At 37.0% G+C, this 18,060-nt stretch overlaps 1 protein-coding gene across 2 annotated transcripts in view; it reads right to left on the bottom strand.

Moving 5' to 3' along the window:
* Window positions 1–18,060, bottom strand: part of ATRNL1 (attractin like 1) — a 578,187-nt gene that overhangs the window by 333,215 nt on the left and 226,912 nt on the right. The window contains exons 25-26 of one of the 2 annotated variants that reach the window (XM_088131808.1): window positions 10,013–10,074; window positions 5,840–8,417 (exon numbers count right to left, since the gene is read on the bottom strand). In XM_088131808.1, the coding sequence (XP_087987934.1) occupies window positions 8,333–8,417; window positions 10,013–10,074 (147 nt within the window). In that variant the 3' untranslated portion in view covers window positions 5,840–8,332. Of the gene's footprint in view, window positions 1–5,839; window positions 8,418–10,012; window positions 10,075–18,060 lie in introns of those variants that run through there. The other variant, XM_088131807.1, reaches the window with a different exon arrangement.

Raw genomic sequence — 18,060 nt, 5'->3', positions numbered from 1 at the left:
GAGAGATCAGAGAGATTTGGAATATTGGTTATTTTTCCTTTAGGTTTGAAAAACAAGTATAAAATTAAATAATATACCTGTGGGAGATGATTGAAATGGAACTAAACCCGTATTAGGACTAAGGCTTGATGAAGGTTGCAAATGGACACTAGAGGGAACTAAAGGGCCAGGGAGAAAAGAGATAAAATGGCTAAGCCAGCTATAACTTTTAGCTGTCTTAAAGAATCCTTTGAAAAATGGACTGAGATATTAATAACTAATGTCTCAGAAATGATACAGATTTCAATTATTAAACTTTTAGAAAATGATAAGAAAAATTTTAAAAAAACAACTCTTACCTGACACAGACATTATAGAATTTGAAGGCATGGAAGACAACAAAATTGAGATTACCAAAATGGGAATACAAAAGACAAATCAAGAAAAGGATCTGGACATGGAACAGCTGCGACAAGAAATCTTGGATGATGCCTCTTTATGGGATTTACACAGTAGGCTGGTGAAAGCTTTGAAGACATCTTTTGAATGCCAAAGATTAATGAAATAACAAATCCTGCAATGCCATTGGGATGATTTAAAGGTCAAGATTGTGAAGAGCAAAAAGAAGGAATATAAAGTTGGACTATTTGATCAGGGATACATTACTTCTTTCATATTTATGGTAACTCCTAATGGACTTTTTGCTGAACCAAGGCTGAAAAGATGACAATTTGTGGAGTCTGCCTAGATAAAAATTAGGCTATGGGAAGAAGAGGTTTTTAATTTGTAATTTTAAAAGAAGGTAAAAAGTTACTATATTAGCTTACACTCAGTGCGATGAAGGTTGGAAGCCACTTGTTTATTATTGTCTTTCTTTCCCACCCCTTCTACTTTTTTCTTTTGTTTTTCTTCTCCCTGCATCTTCTCAACTGGTATTTTACTTTTCTTTTTCCTTCTAGTTTAGTTTGTATTAGTTGTTACTATGTTTACTAAAAACTTCTATAAAATTATTTAAAAAACAACAAAAAGTCCACATAGGTCCCCCTGGCCACAGCTTCCACCTGCTGCTTGAGCAGCAGTTATAAGTTCAAGAGAAACTTCAAATTGTGGTCCTGCTCCTTCAGGGACACCCCTTGCAGAGCTAACCTAGGAACTGTGACAGAGAGATACTGTTTACCTAAAAATAGCATTTCCGTCTTGCTGGGATTCAATTTAAACTTGTTTTGCTCCAGTCCTTCCTAGGATCCAGGCACCAAATAAGGACCTTATCTTGGCCCAGTCTGAGGTGGTAATACGTAGTTAAATATAATAAGGATAGCGATTATATTTTTTCATATGTGGTGGCTACGTTGTAAAGCCCAACAATACTGGAAAATGATTCATTGTAGAAAGGAATACATTTTGAAAGTTATAATCCCAATGCAACCTGAGATATTCTTACTAAATTTCACTAAACCATATATAACTTCAAAATACAGTGAATTGGCATTTTATGTGCCAATGGTTGCAAGGATTTTGTGTGCCTTTTCTTGGAAAGATCTCAATTCCATTCTAAAAGACTGGCTAAAAAACTTGTTAGAGTATACCTCAATGTCTCCAATAATTTTGTATTTAAAAAGTAAATCTGACCTTAGATTTAATTCTAACTGGAAATCATTCTTGTATGATAATCTCATGCGTAGGATTCTGCCACATCCAAAACTTAGGTTCTAGAGTTCATATCTTAATTTATAATTTATAGTATTGATTTCATGCATTATTTACTATCTATACATTTTAAATTATTTGAACTATGTTAATAACGCATTTTTAGCTTAAAGTTCAGGGCACATGGGGTTTTATTAAATATATTACACTATTATAGGCTCCTAATGCTATATTAAATATATACTAGCTTTCTGATATTTCAGATTTGTTGCTCATCCACCCATATTTCACTACCTGCTATTTGTATCACCCATTTCTTATATTCTTTCAAACACATATAATAATAAAATGGAAAAAAGAAGAAAAAGAAAAGGGTAGTAATGATAATTCGCCCCATATTAGTAGACGATCTTCCCCAAAAGTTTCATATAGATGTTAAGCATGGGGGAAACAGCCAAGCACTCTGGTACCCCACACTGGCACAACCATGAGCTAGACCATTAATTCCTGATAATACCCACTCTGGAAAGAGCGGAAACTCTGTAAAATTGTACCCCCAATTCTCAATCCTCTCAGCAGTTCAGAAAGATATTAGGTCAATGGTATCAAACACCACAGAAATGTCTAATAGGACTAGGAGGGCTTCACTTCCACCACCGCGTCCAAATTATACACCATTCTCTAGACAGACCATGCAGTTTCAGGTTCATGTACAAGTCTCAAGCTTGAATGGAAGGAAGCCAGATAATTTGCTTCATCCAGGATCCTTTGTAGCCAAAGCCCCATACTTTCTCCAAAACCCTTTCCCTCCAAAGGATATACTGGAGACTGGGAGGAAACTATCAGAATAGCTGGTGGCCTCTTCAAGTGTAGGGACACCACGACCTCCTTTAAGGCAGATAATACTACCCCCTCTACCTCAGAAGCATTGATTGATGCTTAACGGATACAGCTTATAGGTGGCAAAGTTCATACTATTCACCCTATTTGCTTTCTTGAATTGCAGAAGCTCAGAATAACTCCAGGTGATTTAACAAGACGTTGCTCCCATCATCACTCTGGACTCAGCCCAAATGAAACAAATTTGTCTGTAAAGAATCTTGCAATTATGTCACACCAGTCTGCCCAAGAATCCTTCTCCCCTTTTATGCTGGGATGATTTAGAAGCAGTGCAGTCCAAATTTTTGAGAATCATTCTCCACATCCCGATTTATCCCCAACATCCTACTGAGACTTGAGTTAGGATCTCCTTCCACAGCTCCCTGGATAAGAATATGCTGCTTAAGTTACAGCTGAAACTAAGCTGTAGAAGTGATCCATTGGCCCAGTTGATTCTTATACTGTGGGTAAATTTAATTCTTCACAGAAAAAAAATGTAGTCCCTCAGTTTAAGAATTAACAATGATAGTTCCGGAACTGGACAGCCAGTTTGGTCTAGTGATTAAGGCACCAGGCTAGAAACCAGGAGACTGTGAGTTCTAGTCCTGACTTAGGCATGGAGAACCAGCTGGGTGACTTTGGGCCAGTCACTCTCTCTCAGCCCAACTTACCTCACAGGGTTGTTGATGTGGGGAAAATAGGAGGAAAAAGGAGTATTAAGTATGCTTACCACCTTGAGTTATTTATAAAAATAATAAAGGCGGAGTAAAACATCTAAAAAAAATGCTATCACTAAGGCCAAACAACACATCCTTGACCTCAATTTACAAGCTGACAGATCTAAATTCCAAACTGTGTTTCAGGGAACTTTTATCACCTCCCTTTTGTTGTTCCAAACTATGCTTTAAGAAAATTTCTTGCATTTAAATTAGCTAGTTTCAGCACCCTAGCTTAAAGCTGGTGGAGGGGTCAATAACGTTCCTCATATAGATCATCACTGCATGCTCAGATGTAGCCAATGAAACAACAGACTACATCCTATTGCTTTGGCCACTATATCAGGATTCACAATCTACATTACTGTATCAATTTTTTATTTGGTGCAGGGGTTTCACCAGTCTGAGATTGTACAATTCTTACCAGCAATTGTTCCACGGAAAACTTTTTAAAAATGTCACTAGGTTCTGCTCCATTACAACTGACAGGCCATTGTTTAGGGCAGGGTTCCTCAACCTTAGCAACTTTAAGAAGGGTGGACTGGCTGGGGAATTCTGGGAGTTGAAGTCCACCCGTCTTAAAGTTGCCAAGGTTGAGGAACCCTGGTTTAGGGGGCTAAAATGGCAATGTTCTTATGTCAGGTAATTGCTTATCATATTAATTATTTTACTGTTTGGACTTATACATATACCTTATTTGAATCCACTTGCTTTTGTATGAACTTTTCTTTAACAAAGGGCCTCTGACCAGAAATAAATATTATTCAAATGAAAATGGAATAAGGATCTTTCTGCATTGGTTCAGCACAACTTAGGCTCACTGCTGAACAATTTGGCAGCTGCAAAGTTTATCCTTTCCTTGGCCCTACTATCCTTGCCTTAAAAGAGTTACAGGGGGAATATTTAAAACATGCAATATACTGCTGCAAAACCTATGAAGATATCCAGCTGAAACTAGGGATAGCTAACGTCCTTTAAGGGAGATGCAGTGGCACAGCGGCTTAATGACGCTGAAAGCAGCCGGCCAGAAATGGTTGACACTTCAGTGGTACAAGCCCAGCCTTCGCGCAGCAAAGTGAGCTCCTGCTTCCTCTCCCAGTTCCTGTCAACCCAACAGTTCGAAAATTACGTGAGTAGATAAATGGGTACTCTCACTCTGGTGGGAGGAAAAATGCTGGCGGCGCCTTGCAAAAAGGAGTCAGGAGCAGTTGCCGGTAGCGTGGAAGCCGCGCTCGCCCAAAAAAGGCGCGAAGCAATGGAAACCCCACCTCCTGCGCTCACCAGCTGGGCTCTGCTCTAGGAAGGAGGCACTGGCAAGCCACTTCTGAAACACCTTGCCTTGAAAACTGCAAAAGGACTCGTCCAAAAGCAGTCACTGCAGAGTCGGTAACGACTGAGTGCACATTAAAAAACAAACAAACATCCTTTAAGCAGACTACCATTCCTACTATTTTCATCCCAAAAAACTACAGATTTTTTTATGCTTCCCCATTTTTTTTTTTTTAATCCGCACTCAATTGTTACCGATTCTATGGTGACTGCCTGGACAAATCCCTGCAGTTTTCAAGGCAAGGTGTTTTCGGAAGTGGTTTGCCAGTGCCTCCTTCCTAGACCAGAGCCCAGCTGGCAAGTGCAGGAGGCAGGGTTTCCGTTGCTTCGCACCTTTTTCAGGCGAGCGCGGCTTCCACGCTACCAGCAACTGCTCCCGACTCCTTTTTGCAAGGCGCTGCCAGCATTTTTCCTCCCACCTGAATGAGAGTACCCATTTATCTACTCACATAAGTTTTCGAGGAGCTGGGTTGACAGGAGCTGGGGAGGAAGCAGGAGCTCACTCTGCTGTGCGAAGCTCGGCTCGAACCACTGAAGTGTCGACCATTTCTGGCCAGCAACTTTCAGCATCATTAAGATTACAGCCTATGAATTTGAATTCAAATCCTGAATTGACTAGAACTGAATCATTTTGTCCTTGATTCTTGAAGCATTAGCTGAAATTGAACCATACAATCTTTGAACCTCAAATCTCCAATTCAAATAGAGTCAGGACTGTTCACATATCATTCAGAACTATTTGACTTCCATTTTTTATGCAAATCTCATCCTAGTAATGTAGATTGCAAAGGAGCTAGGCTTTTCTTTTCACTAAGACATTTGTCTTCCTGGTCTAGGAAGAAAAAAAGAAATGGATTTGTGATAAGCAGGTGAAAAGACTCTAAAAGTTACACTATCTTAGCCTATGTGTCTGCAGTTTCCATTTCTGTCCACAGAATGATCAGCCTCCCTCTAGCTGTTAATGAAGCCATACTCCACATGAAAATGTGCATGCGGCTGAGTTTTCATCCTTCTTTCCAGTCTGGCACACTGTATTTAGTTGCCAATCCTTCCTTCCTTGTTTTTTCCCCCCATTATTCCTATTTCACTTCTTGCTGGATTCTCGCTTTTGCTTGACTCAGTTTTGCTATCTTCATTATTCAAGAATAAAGATTACCTGATTCAATATACAAATGTGTCCAATTTATATGGTCTTTAAAAAGCTTTAAAATGATTTCAGCCTTGGATTTATTATTTATTATTTTATTTATTTATTTTTAGAAGATTGATATGGCTGCCCAACTATGTGATCTTGACTGTAGGCAGCATACATCAACAAAACCCAAATTACAATAATATCCACATTACAATTAAAGTTAATAATATTGACAAAAACAAGCAAAGAAAAAGGCATACCAATCATATACAATTGGGGCCTATCAATACACATGCAACCTCCCAAAGATGGGATTATCTATCATCCGGGCCCAATGCCAGGAAAAAGACATTTTTAAAGCTTTCTGAATTTCAGTGAGAAAATATTCCAAAGGGTAGGTACTACAGAGGGAAGGCATGCCTCCTAGTCCCATCAGATGAAGTTCCTTCATGAAGGGATCTAGAGCATGCCTATCCTGTTAAAGTGGGTGGGATTGGCAGAAATAACTCGAGACAGGTGATTCTGCAAATAACCTATTCTGTACCATGTAAGAAATACACGTGGAATCCTAGCCACACCTCTGCATTACGGACCAATTGCAGCTTCCAGATTCAAAGGCAGCTCCGTATTGTACTTCAATAGTCCAATACGGATGCGACTAAGGCATGAGTTACTGCAAGCACATCTCCCAATTCAGGAAGGTATGTGATTGGTACATAAGATAGAATTATGCAAAGGGCTTCCTGGCCACTACTCCTCAAGCAGGAGCCGAGCATCCATGAGAACTCCCAAACTGCTCAGACTCACGAAATTTTGAGTGAGAGACTGTCACCTGCTCCAGAAACACTGGTAGAATATCTTCCAGTTCATGGATTGAAGGGGCCCAAATATCCAGCATTTGGTCTTACAAGGGTTCAGCCAAAGCCTATCTTCCTTCATCCATGCCCCTGTAGCCTCCTAAACTGGGGCAGAATATCACTGAATCTTATATGAATTCAGAAAACCAGAATCAGTATTCTTATTTAAATATATGTTACTTCATTTGGAAAATGTAAAATGTTAGTATTGATGCTTTTACAATTGTGGGCAAAGGATCCTAGAGGCACTGCTGTAGTAGCTGTAAGATGATGATGATGATGATGATGATGATGATGATGATGATGATGATACATTCGATTTATTCTCCGCCCATCTCCCCCAATGGGGAACTCTGGGCAGCTCACAAAGTATACAATTCTAATACAATTCTTAACAGTGACTAACAATTCTTAACAGTAACTACAGTGATATATTATACTATGTGACCAGCAGTGGTTACTAGGGAGTCACAGCACGTCTGGCCTTTTTCTTCCTCCGTAGATCTTTCCTTACTGCTCGCATCAATCGTCGCTCACGACGGTTGCGTTCAGAGTCCGGTCCAACCCTGGTATGTTGCTCCCTGCACAGCACCGCCAGTTCCTCCCACCGAGATGGGAGGCCCCATTTATCTACTCGCAGATGGAAACGCTTTCGAACTGCTCGGTGGGCAGGAGCTGGGATGAGTGATGGGAGCTCACCCCGTCCCATGTTGCCAGGCCCAAACCGCTGGAGTGCCGACCATTTCTGACCGGCAAACTCCCTGCGCCACCACGTCCCTCCATTAAGATCCATTATACTCCAACAGTGCATTCTCATATTGTGTTAAAATTCACTCTCTGCACCACAGGATAAATTGATCTTTGGAAACATTTGTCTTCCATGAACCTCTTTAGTCTAATTTTTTTATATACTGAGAAGGGCTCAATAATTGATATGTTTAAAACATGCAAGGAAAATGTGAGATCCAGTTTGGTCTAGTGGTTAAGGCCCCAGGCTAGAAACCAGGAGACTGGAAGCTCTAGTCCTGCCTTAGGCATGAAAAGCTGGCTGGGTGACTTTGGGCCAGTCATTCTCCCTCAGCCTAACTTACCTCACAGGGTTGCTGTTGTGGGGAAAATAAGAGGAAGAAAGAGTATTATATATGTTCTCTGCCTTGAGTTATTTATAAAAATAATAAAGGCAGATTTTAAAAAATGTAAAAAAAAAAAAACCCGCTTTGAATTCTGGATCTTCTATTGGTATTATGCATTAAGAAGGGACCCTGCAGTTATACAATATGTAGAACAATATAAGACATCGTAAGAGATTTTATAGGGAACAATTAATTTACATTTGTAAAAGTGAATGGATCTCAAAAAAACTCTGGGAGATACTGTGCCTGAATTAGCACTTTAGTACTCTGAGTAAAGTTTAGTTCGCAGTGAATTTGCTTTTTAAAAAGAACATAAACAATAGAATTTAAACATAGGTATAAGTCACCATTAGTCACAATATACATACAGTCAAGTGTGTGTATATGTGATGAAGATGATCAGCCAAAAAAAATCCACTGAAGTCTCATTATTGACAGCTATGGACTTAATCTACCATGCTGGTCCAGTGTGGGTTGGTAAGTAGATGTATTTGGTCTCCCCAGTCCAAGGCCGAAAGAGAATAACGGGTCAAAAGCTATCCAGCCAGTTTCTGTGCCTAAGACACAACTAAAGCTTGGGCCTCCCTGCTCCTTCTTCAGCACATTATCCTTTATACCACACCAGATCTCAGATAGATAGAGTTATACGAATTTAAATTACCATGTTTGTTCTGCCTTTTTACAAACTAGAGGAGAGGAGGAAGGGGTCACATGGAATCCAGCATTTGCTAGAAGAGTTTCCCTGTAGAATAAAATATTGAGGATATTTGTGCAAATGGAGATATAACAACCCCCAGATAGTAATGGATTTGTAAGTTTTGATAATGTGACCTATAAAACAGAAACAATTCATTTTATTGTTTTTATTGCAGCAGATTAATACAGCTAAGCAAATGTTATATGTTTTAATGTTGAGGTCATAGCTTTTTCATTATATTTACAAACTCAAGAAACGTAACACTAAAAACAAAGCCAAAAAATTAAGCCTTGTTTAGGAAAACATAAATAAGGTTTAAAACAAGTTGTAGTTTCATGCAGCATTCCATCTATTAAAGTAGGTTTTTATGTTTGATATGCAACCTTTACATTAATTCTATCTAATGCCCAAATGAATTGTGACACAGGAGTAAACTGAAGAGGCTGCTGCTGTATGAGTATCACTCAGTCATATCTAGGACATAATGTAAGGACCTAAGAAAGCACCCAGATATTATAATGAAACAAGCTGAAGATAAGAAAGACAACTTTGTTCTATTCAATATATCCCACTAAGCAGCAGACAAGAAATAGACTTGTGAGCTTAAACTCACCTGCTTTTTTAAAAAAAAGAAACAAGCCCCGGCCAATATAGAATCAAGGTATTATTAAACACACTATTGGAACCATCCAGCTTTGTCATATAACCCATCAACTTTAACAATGAAGGCTGAGCATCTAACTTTAATTGCAGTTGTTTTACTGGAATTTTTCAAAACAGTTGCAAAAATAATATTGGATATATATTTACCACAAAACAATAAAGGGCATTAAAAAGATGCATAGAACTGCTGTGGATAGCATAATATTCTATGCTTCCCAGTCTTCAGTGCAATTTCCCCTTTTCAGGCTTCACCATGATTAATGTTGTGCTGGAACCGATTTTAACAACGGTTTCACTAAAATAATACATCCTTTGCTATCTTCCTACAAAATTATGGCCTGGTTGACAATGCACACTATGCCATAATATGATTAATCTGCTGTATGGAACCAGCCACTGTACTTTGTTAACAAGTTAATGTATTGAGCAGTTGTGATTTATTCATCAAACACAGTTGAACCAAGGTACAGTATATTGTATGAATCTAGTCTGGAAATTGAGCCACAGGGTATCATCCCTAATAACTCTGTAGAGTGGAAATAGACTTATCCTCTTATGCTGAAAATATTATAAAGTGTGGATTAAAAAAAAAAACAGAAATAAAAGCCTACTAGTGCAAATGCTGAGAAAAATCAGCAGCATACCGTGTAATAGAACCTTAACTTTAAGTATGGGAAGACAACATTCAGTATGCAGATATAACTGCTCACAGGGTAAATAGCTAACATGAAATAATGAACTATATTGTATGTATAAATGCATGCAATAATACATGCATATTGCGTACTATATAATAATCTACGAAAGTACTGTTTACTATGATTGTATTTATTTGTTAACAGATTTCTATGCCACCACAATCAAAATGACTCTCAGCATTAGAAAGAGTATCCAAGGGGTAGAGTAGCTAAAGACTGACATTTGTCAGTGATTTAGCAAATGTTATACTATAAAATGATTAAAAGTAGAAACACTACCTGAAGAAAGTAACAAAAAACTGCACCAGGTCCATGATGGTGTTGTGCTGTGAAAAGGCAATCTGAAGAAGAGACAGAGAGAGAAACATGAAATAATGTTATAGCCAATTCCATTAAGAACATTATAAGCAGAAACATTCCGTGTAAACTATAATGATGCAAATATACTTATAAAATCAAATCAAACTATTGTGCTTAATATTCATTAGTTTGTAACATCTATCATATATAATAACATTTTTAATTAGCTGTTCAGCCCATCCATCTGCCTTGTTCAAAGTCTGAAACCCTAGATTAACAGCTGCATACATTTGGAAATATGAAGACGGTAATGGCTTCTGAACACAGGGTCTTCGAATTCCTGGAGAATCAGAAGAGGATGACACACTGTCTACTTCACCAAAGGGAAACTGTGGTACCTTTTTCTAAGTTGTCCTCCCATTCAGAGGACTTCTTGCATCTGACCGTGCTGAAGGCAGTAGATACAGAATTAACCACAGGCTCTTAGAGAACTTGACTATGAAGGGATGAGCTCAGTAACAGTTTTCACTAGCCTATAAAGGGCTTCATGTTCCCTGCTTTACAAATACATAGAGCTCTAACCCGCAGAACCCACTCAGGCTAGCTTCCACTTGTGTTTTATCTGGAAACAAAATAGAATGGGGTTGAAATTATTCAGGGAGATGGGGTATTTAGACTTGCAGATGGGAGAGGAAGAATGTTTTCATAACCAGAGAATACTTTCTGGTTGATCAACTGAAATCAGAAACAATAGAAAAGAATACATGTAGCTCAGGGTTGAATTGTGGAGTCCTTGATGCTGTCTGAGCTTGGTTGTTTGCTTACAGACATTTCATTACTCAACTAAGTAACATACAAGTAAGTGTGAGATTTGCTCCCTGTTTATATACAGTAGCTTGCTCTGCCAGTGTTGGTGGGGGTGTGGTTTTCTCCTTGGTAGTGCCTTGATTAGGGTATTGTTTTCTGCCTGATTGGTTGTCTGGTGTTAACCGCTGTTATCTGGGTGTTGGATGCTGGAGAGGGTATGTTCTGGTCTTTTTGTTTCCTTCTTAGCTTTTTTATTGCTTCTTTTGAATGGTGTGTAAATATGTTTTATCTCTATGTGTCTATTGATGGCTGATTGGTAAATTGATATGTTATGGTGGTAAGGAATACATTAAGCAGAAGAGTAGCAATAACAGCATTCTGAAATATCTTCACATGCCAACTTGGCTGCTAAACACAAAGACTAGCTGAATTGAGACTTGGGTCCTCAGGAAAACACAGAATAATTAACTCTACCTCTAGTGTATCTCCTTCAAAATATATTTAAGTGTTTTGTTGTTGTTTATCAACTTATGCTGTCCCTGGAGTCAACCTTGTTTAATGTTTTATAGTATGTATGCAGAATTTTCAGTAATTGTACTTTCAAATACCTTGCACATAAGTACTCCATAAATCGCTTATGGAAGCATATTTCCCCTTAAATCTGATGGTCTCTGAGGACTTAACAAAAGCTAAGCTCTTGTTATTGAGCATTACAGCCATATGTCATAAATGCTTACATTGCTTTTTCTTCTTGCCATGTCACCATATTTTCTTGCCTGCCTACATAACATCATGCAGCAATTCATACAATTTTTAGGATTAAAATGTGTTGTGTTGAAATACTACACCTGCTGATACACTTTATTTTGATAGTTCTTTTTTTTATTCCTGGTAGTGGCTTTACTGAAACAAACCAATATATTTCCATAATTTCAATTTACATGGGGAATAGTATCATGTGACGCTAGAAGCTATAAACAACATAATCTTAAACTCTCACCCACAAATTGGCAGAGAAAAAATCATTTATTTTACATGTAACCTTGAAGTCTACATAAACACTTTCAGAACTACTATACTGGTTGCAATGAACATGGAAATAGAAATTCAAAATAGATAAATAAGAAATAGATAAAAGCTAATTAAATATATAATGTAAGTTTAGGAGATGCTGAAAATAAATATAATCTAATAGCATACTTTTTTTCAAAGCTGCACACTTCCCTTCAAACAATAATTGTAGGAAGGAAGCCATGTTAGTCTATGATGGCAAAAAATCAGAAGGAGACCAATAGCATGTATTTGACATGAATAAGCACAAATGACAGCATAGAAATATGCTAGATCAGGTTCTGCAATGGGCAGTCAGGCACCAATGGGAAGTTCATAAGCAGAGTTGAAAGTGATAATGCTTCCTCATGTAAGTTCCTCAGCATTACTGGAGGCAATGTATGACTGATGACAAGCTTTATCTCCATGAACGTATCTAATTATTTTTTAACACTGACCATGTTGGTGGTTATAAATACTTTCTATGGTAGCAAATTCATGGCTCTGTTATGCATTATGTAAACAGTTCCTTTATTTGACCTCTTGGGTTCTAGTATATATTTTTTCTCTACACTATATATAATTTTTCACTACATTTAATATTATATATCTTTCTTATATTTCCCATTATTTATCTTTTTCACAGCCATAAGGTTCCCAACAATGTAGCCAGGAAAAGGTACCATTTCCCAGCTAGAAAAGAAAAAGGAATCTTTAATACTAAAGTGGAAAAATCCTCTGTCCAAGACTTTGACAATTCTTTGTCAACCCGAATACTCTATTTTGGACTACATGAACTTCTGACATAGTGTTTAGGATAACTACTAACTTTCTCAAAGCACTAATTTTCTTATCTAAAATGGAAAGGAAAATACAAGCAATTTCCAACTGTTTCTTGTTATAGTAATACTAATAAAAAGCCAGTTGTGAAGCAGCAATAATGCATAATGATAATTATTTTCACTTACGATATCAGCTTCAATTTTAATTGTACCTCGGTACACAGTTATTCTCACCCCAGACTATTGAAATTAACAGTCTCTTATTGTCCTGCCAATTACAAAGAATTGCTGTATTTTTAAAAACAGAATAGTTAATGCATGAATGTTGCATAGATACTGCTTGTATCATATATCTTTCTTTACCGCATGAAGAACTTATGGCCTTTTAATGTAGTGAACTTGCTAGCTTCCTTCAACATCGACTGTACTGAGATGGGCTGCTAGGAATTGCAGTTGGCAGTTCCTAGCCAAAAGAATTCTGGTCCTATCCTGGATTCCTACTCTGATATTAATAATAATAATTATTACTAATTATAAATTATAATTATAATTTATTCAAGTTATATGCCACCTGACTCCCAGAGACTCTGAGTGGTTTACAAATTGTTAAAAACATTAAAACCATTTAAAAACAAATAACAATACAACCCCACCACCACACACACACAGAACACGGAACAAAATGGTGAAGAAACACACCCAGGTAGAATAAGGAAGAAAAGGTGCGTCAATCATCTTCGCAAAAGGCCTGGGCAAAGAGACACATTTTTAGGGTTCTTCGAAATACCAGTGGGGTGGGGGCTGTTCAAATCTTGGAGGAAACCTACAGTTACACACACACACACACACACACACACACACACACACACACACAGATATTTAAAATGTAACCAAGAGGTATCTATAAACTGAATGGTTTCATTTACTCAGTTTGCTTCAGACACACTGAAATGTGTATTTGTCCCTTGTTTATAAGAAATGTCATTGACAACCTTTAAGCCTTAAGATTATCAGAGAGAGAGAGAGACAGACAGACAGACAGACACACACACACTGTGGAGGATGAAAATATGTAACAAATTTTAAAAAGCAGAATAATTATGTATACATTTCATATCAATTGGGTACTAAAATCTTGACCTCTAAAGCCAAAGGCTTTTATCAATAGGATGATCTTAAAACTGTGATGCAAGTAGCAGATAATTTTACATACTGAATCCTATGAGAAGCTAAAACAGCTAAAATTCTTACACAATTTAATATTTTGTTTACTTGCTGCAGTAGAAATTCTCCCAACTGACTGGATTCACAAATTTAACATCCCTATTACACTTACAGCCAAATAACACAATGTACATCAAATATGTATATAAGACCTGCTTTTCCAGCATGACTTTGGCCTGAGGGGATTATGGGTACCATTATAGATTATTTATAATCTCTGTTTGGTTTGTGCATATTTATTTTTATACTGTTTCCATTGTTTTTATTTTTGTTTTGTGGTGAACTGTCCTAATACTAATACTAATACATAACCATTGGCAGATGTAACGTAATAGTTTTTTACAGAAATTTAGCAAAAAATAAATGGACCTTAATGTCTAGATAATGAATCATAATGTTAAATAGTGCAAAGAATTAAGATGTTTATTCCAAAATTCAATAACTTCTGTAAAAATAAAATATTATAGGAGAAACCATGTTTTAGGAGAAAAGGAAGATGGAAAAACTATTTATTCGTTCATTCACTTATTTACTCCAGTTTATATGCCATGCTAATTTGGAGATTCTGAGCAATTTACAGCAAGCCAAAAATAGGGTTAAAACAATTAGAAACAACACAAACAACAAATAGCATCCAACTTGATGTGCCTATATGTTGGGGGTTGTCAAATCTTCCATCTCACCCCCACATGCTCTCTTGAAGACCCTCATAAAGAAAAACAAACATAAGATGTTTCAGATAATTTCAAGCATCTCGTGCCAGTGGGACAACCAAGTCCTTCTCTCCCGGAGTGCCCCTATGAACAGTGATGTGAAATGCTGCATCTTAAAGGACAAAGGGAACGCCACTGGGCTGCTCAGAACAGCCAAGCAGCAGGAAAGCTTTGTTTTAGGAAATACAAGAAAACCAAAACCATCAGGCACCTCATTTTAGTGATATGCCAACTTCCAAACATTCTTCCTTTCCTTCATTCCCCCCCAAAATGTTATACTTCAGGGTATTTCTGCCTATCCCTATCTGCTTCAAATGTAAAAATAAATGAATACCAAGGCTAAATACTTCAGCTTGATGCTAATTCTTGTCTTCAGAGAAGGTTCTCCAATTAGTAGGTTTAGTCCTCATTAAGCCTTTAGCAGTAGTCTTATGTTTTGTTCCTGATTTTTCCTTTTCTACTTGTACTACCAACTGGATTTGCTATTACAGAACAATATTATCTCATATCTAGACTTGATGCTATGGGATGTCTGAAACTTAAAAAGAAATAAACCAGGCCTGCTTATCACGTGTGTGCATGTATTAATCATGGATGAAAAGATGGATAGATACACACAAGGTACCAATTCCACTATTGTTTGGAGATAGGACTTATTATTTTGAGCTTTGTGTTGCTATAGCTTCAGGTTGGGTAAAAGTGATCACTGTTAATAAAAATGAGTACTGCATGTATCAGCTCCAGTTGGGCAGGTAAGTTTCTCTATCTCACATTAATGATACAAAATAGGGAGCATTCACACTTTCAGATTGTAGTTTGCATGCATAAAGTGTTCTAATGCAAAATCAATTCATCTCTCAGTTATTTTTTCCCAGCTTGCAAGATCAGGCAAGTGGAAGCTATGACTGAGAGTAGCTAAAGATAGACCTGGAATCTAGTCTAAAGGTCTTACAGCTGTAACCTGTTTATGTAAAAGAATCAAAACAATTAAATTGAGCACTGGGAGCAGTAGTGTGCATGCATGCATGTGTATGGGGGGAGGTATGGTAGATTGAATGTCACAGTGCAAGCCTGTTCCCTCCTCCACCCCCAACCAAAGAAGCTACTGACTAAAATGTATATCCACCTTCTGTGTTTTTTGGATTTCCAACAGGAAGAACAAAAAGATCCTCTAAGATATAAAATCCATAAAAATATGTATCTCTCATCAAATTCTGACATCAAACCTTTCTCAATCTCAAGCCAGTATGCAAGAGAATGCCAGTGCCTTTTGATTTGAATTGAAAATCCAAAATCAGAAAGGAAGCTGGCCAGTATACAACTTTCTAAAGCTTTATACATCTTAATGCACCCTGATGATACTGGCACAAGTCCAGGGACACCAAATAGCAGGATTATATGAAGTAGGCCAAATTCTCCTCGCAGACTACTCAGAATGCTAAAATTGTATTTCTCCTTGCATTAAGGGTCCTAATCACATTCAGAAATACCTACGCCTTAGTACCTTGAAACTGATGACAGCAGCAAGTTAGGGGTTCTTCTTAATCCTAGATTATTCCAAGAGGGTATTCAAATTGCTTTATAAAATATACTAATTATGAGGCAGTTTTTGCAAATATGGTCATCCAATATGATCACTATTATAATATTTAAAGTTTACACATATTGGTAAGTTTTATATTTGATTGAAAATGCACAAAACATATTGCTTGAAGAAAAGAAAAAAAGTCAAATTGTCTTTGCAGGAACAATAGATAAATAAACTGGTAGGCTTATGGTAACAATATTCATATATTAAACATATGGTTTCCAGCTCTGACATAATAAACTTGCTAACAATCACAATTTTTCATTTGATAGAATTTCCTCTTTTAAAAATCATATCATCTGAGAGTTCTTTGAATTAAAAAAAAATCGGTGAGTAACATTAGAATATTTTTCATCTGTATATTTCTATATGAAAAATCTGCCTATCATTGGTAAGATGCCAAACAGAAGAGAAAGCCATTCTCAAATATAAAGAACACAACAAATTTTATTTTCATTAATATATGTGATGGAATGGAATTATGAAGGCCAAGCTCAGAGAGATAAACATTTTCTTAGCTCCCCAGAAGAGCGTGGGAGGATGAGACTGGCACCTCCCTGAGGAATTCACACTGTTGTGGCTGGTTGACTTTGGGATTTGGGGTTAGAGTCTGGGAAGATTGATGTCAGGCCCAGCCCAAGGAATTCCAAGAGACAGTGCAAATTCAGTCTAGTTATGTTTATTAGCTACAACCTCTAGCAAGAATCTTCCCAGACTGAAACCCCAGATCCCAAAGTCAACCAGCCACAACAGTGTGAATTCCTCAGGGAGGTGCCAATCTCATCCTCTTGTTCCTCCCATGCTCTTCTGGGGAGCTAAGAAAATGTTTATCTCCCTGAGCCTGGCCTTCATAATTCCATTCCATCACAATATATACTATTAAACTGCATAAACTGTGGAATAAACAAATGATAATTTGTATTTGCAATACTGCTTGTTCTTAGACTAGCATATTTACCAAGTTACTCTAGAGCTTAGAATTTAACCCACAAATCAAAAGGATTTTATTGGAGGAAATAATAAATTACATGGAACTCTTTTCACTTATCATCTCCTCAAAACAGATGCCTTTCATAACATACACCTTTCTAATGCTCAGTAAGAAATTATATTTTGTTATATAATTTATGATCCAAATGGCACTCATTTTCTCTCTATTCACTGGATACAAATCAAGTTTCTTTCACCAAGGAGACTCATTCTTGTAAGCTCTTTTCTCGTGATTAGTATTTGAAAGTACCATAAATATACATAAGCAAATATTTTTATAGTCTTTCAATTTTTATAGCAATATATTTAGCATGCAAAGTGTTCTTAAAAAAAGAAAATCATACCACTGGTTGATCCAAAGATTCTTTGAATTAGTATTACCCAATGGAAGCCTAATAAGATATAGGGACAGTAATTATTATAATAAAAGTTTCTGAAAAGGAAGATATATTAAAAATTACACTTTTGGGTTACAAAATCCACAAGCAATGTATATTATAGGTAGTACAATGGGTATGGCAGAACTATAGAGCTTTTCTCTGACTCTATTATCTAACAGATACATGTTAATCTAATGGCTAATTTACACTTACATGTGCATTATTTGATCATTCATCCCTTCATTATTTGTAACTGGAAACATAACTGACTCTACTTAAAGCTACTCTTTTGGAAGCGATGTGAAAGCTCCTTCTATCTATAATGGTTCATTCATCCATCATAATCATCTGTCCAGCCTTTACTTAAGGAGTGATGGAAATGTAGAGGCTATACATTTTGTAATCAATACAATTTGTGAATAAAAATAAAGTGCTTTGGTGAGCATTTTACAAAACTACTTTATTCCATAATTCAGTTTTATTCTAAGGATTC

Source organism: Python bivittatus, unplaced genomic scaffold (assembly GCF_059951505.1).
Source record: "Python bivittatus isolate LINGU-HERP-01145 unplaced genomic scaffold, Pbiv_v1 ctg000980_np1212, whole genome shotgun sequence".
NCBI classification, from domain to species: Eukaryota; Metazoa; Chordata; class Lepidosauria; order Squamata; family Pythonidae; genus Python; species Python bivittatus.
This window is presented reverse-complemented; position numbering and strand designations above follow the sequence as displayed.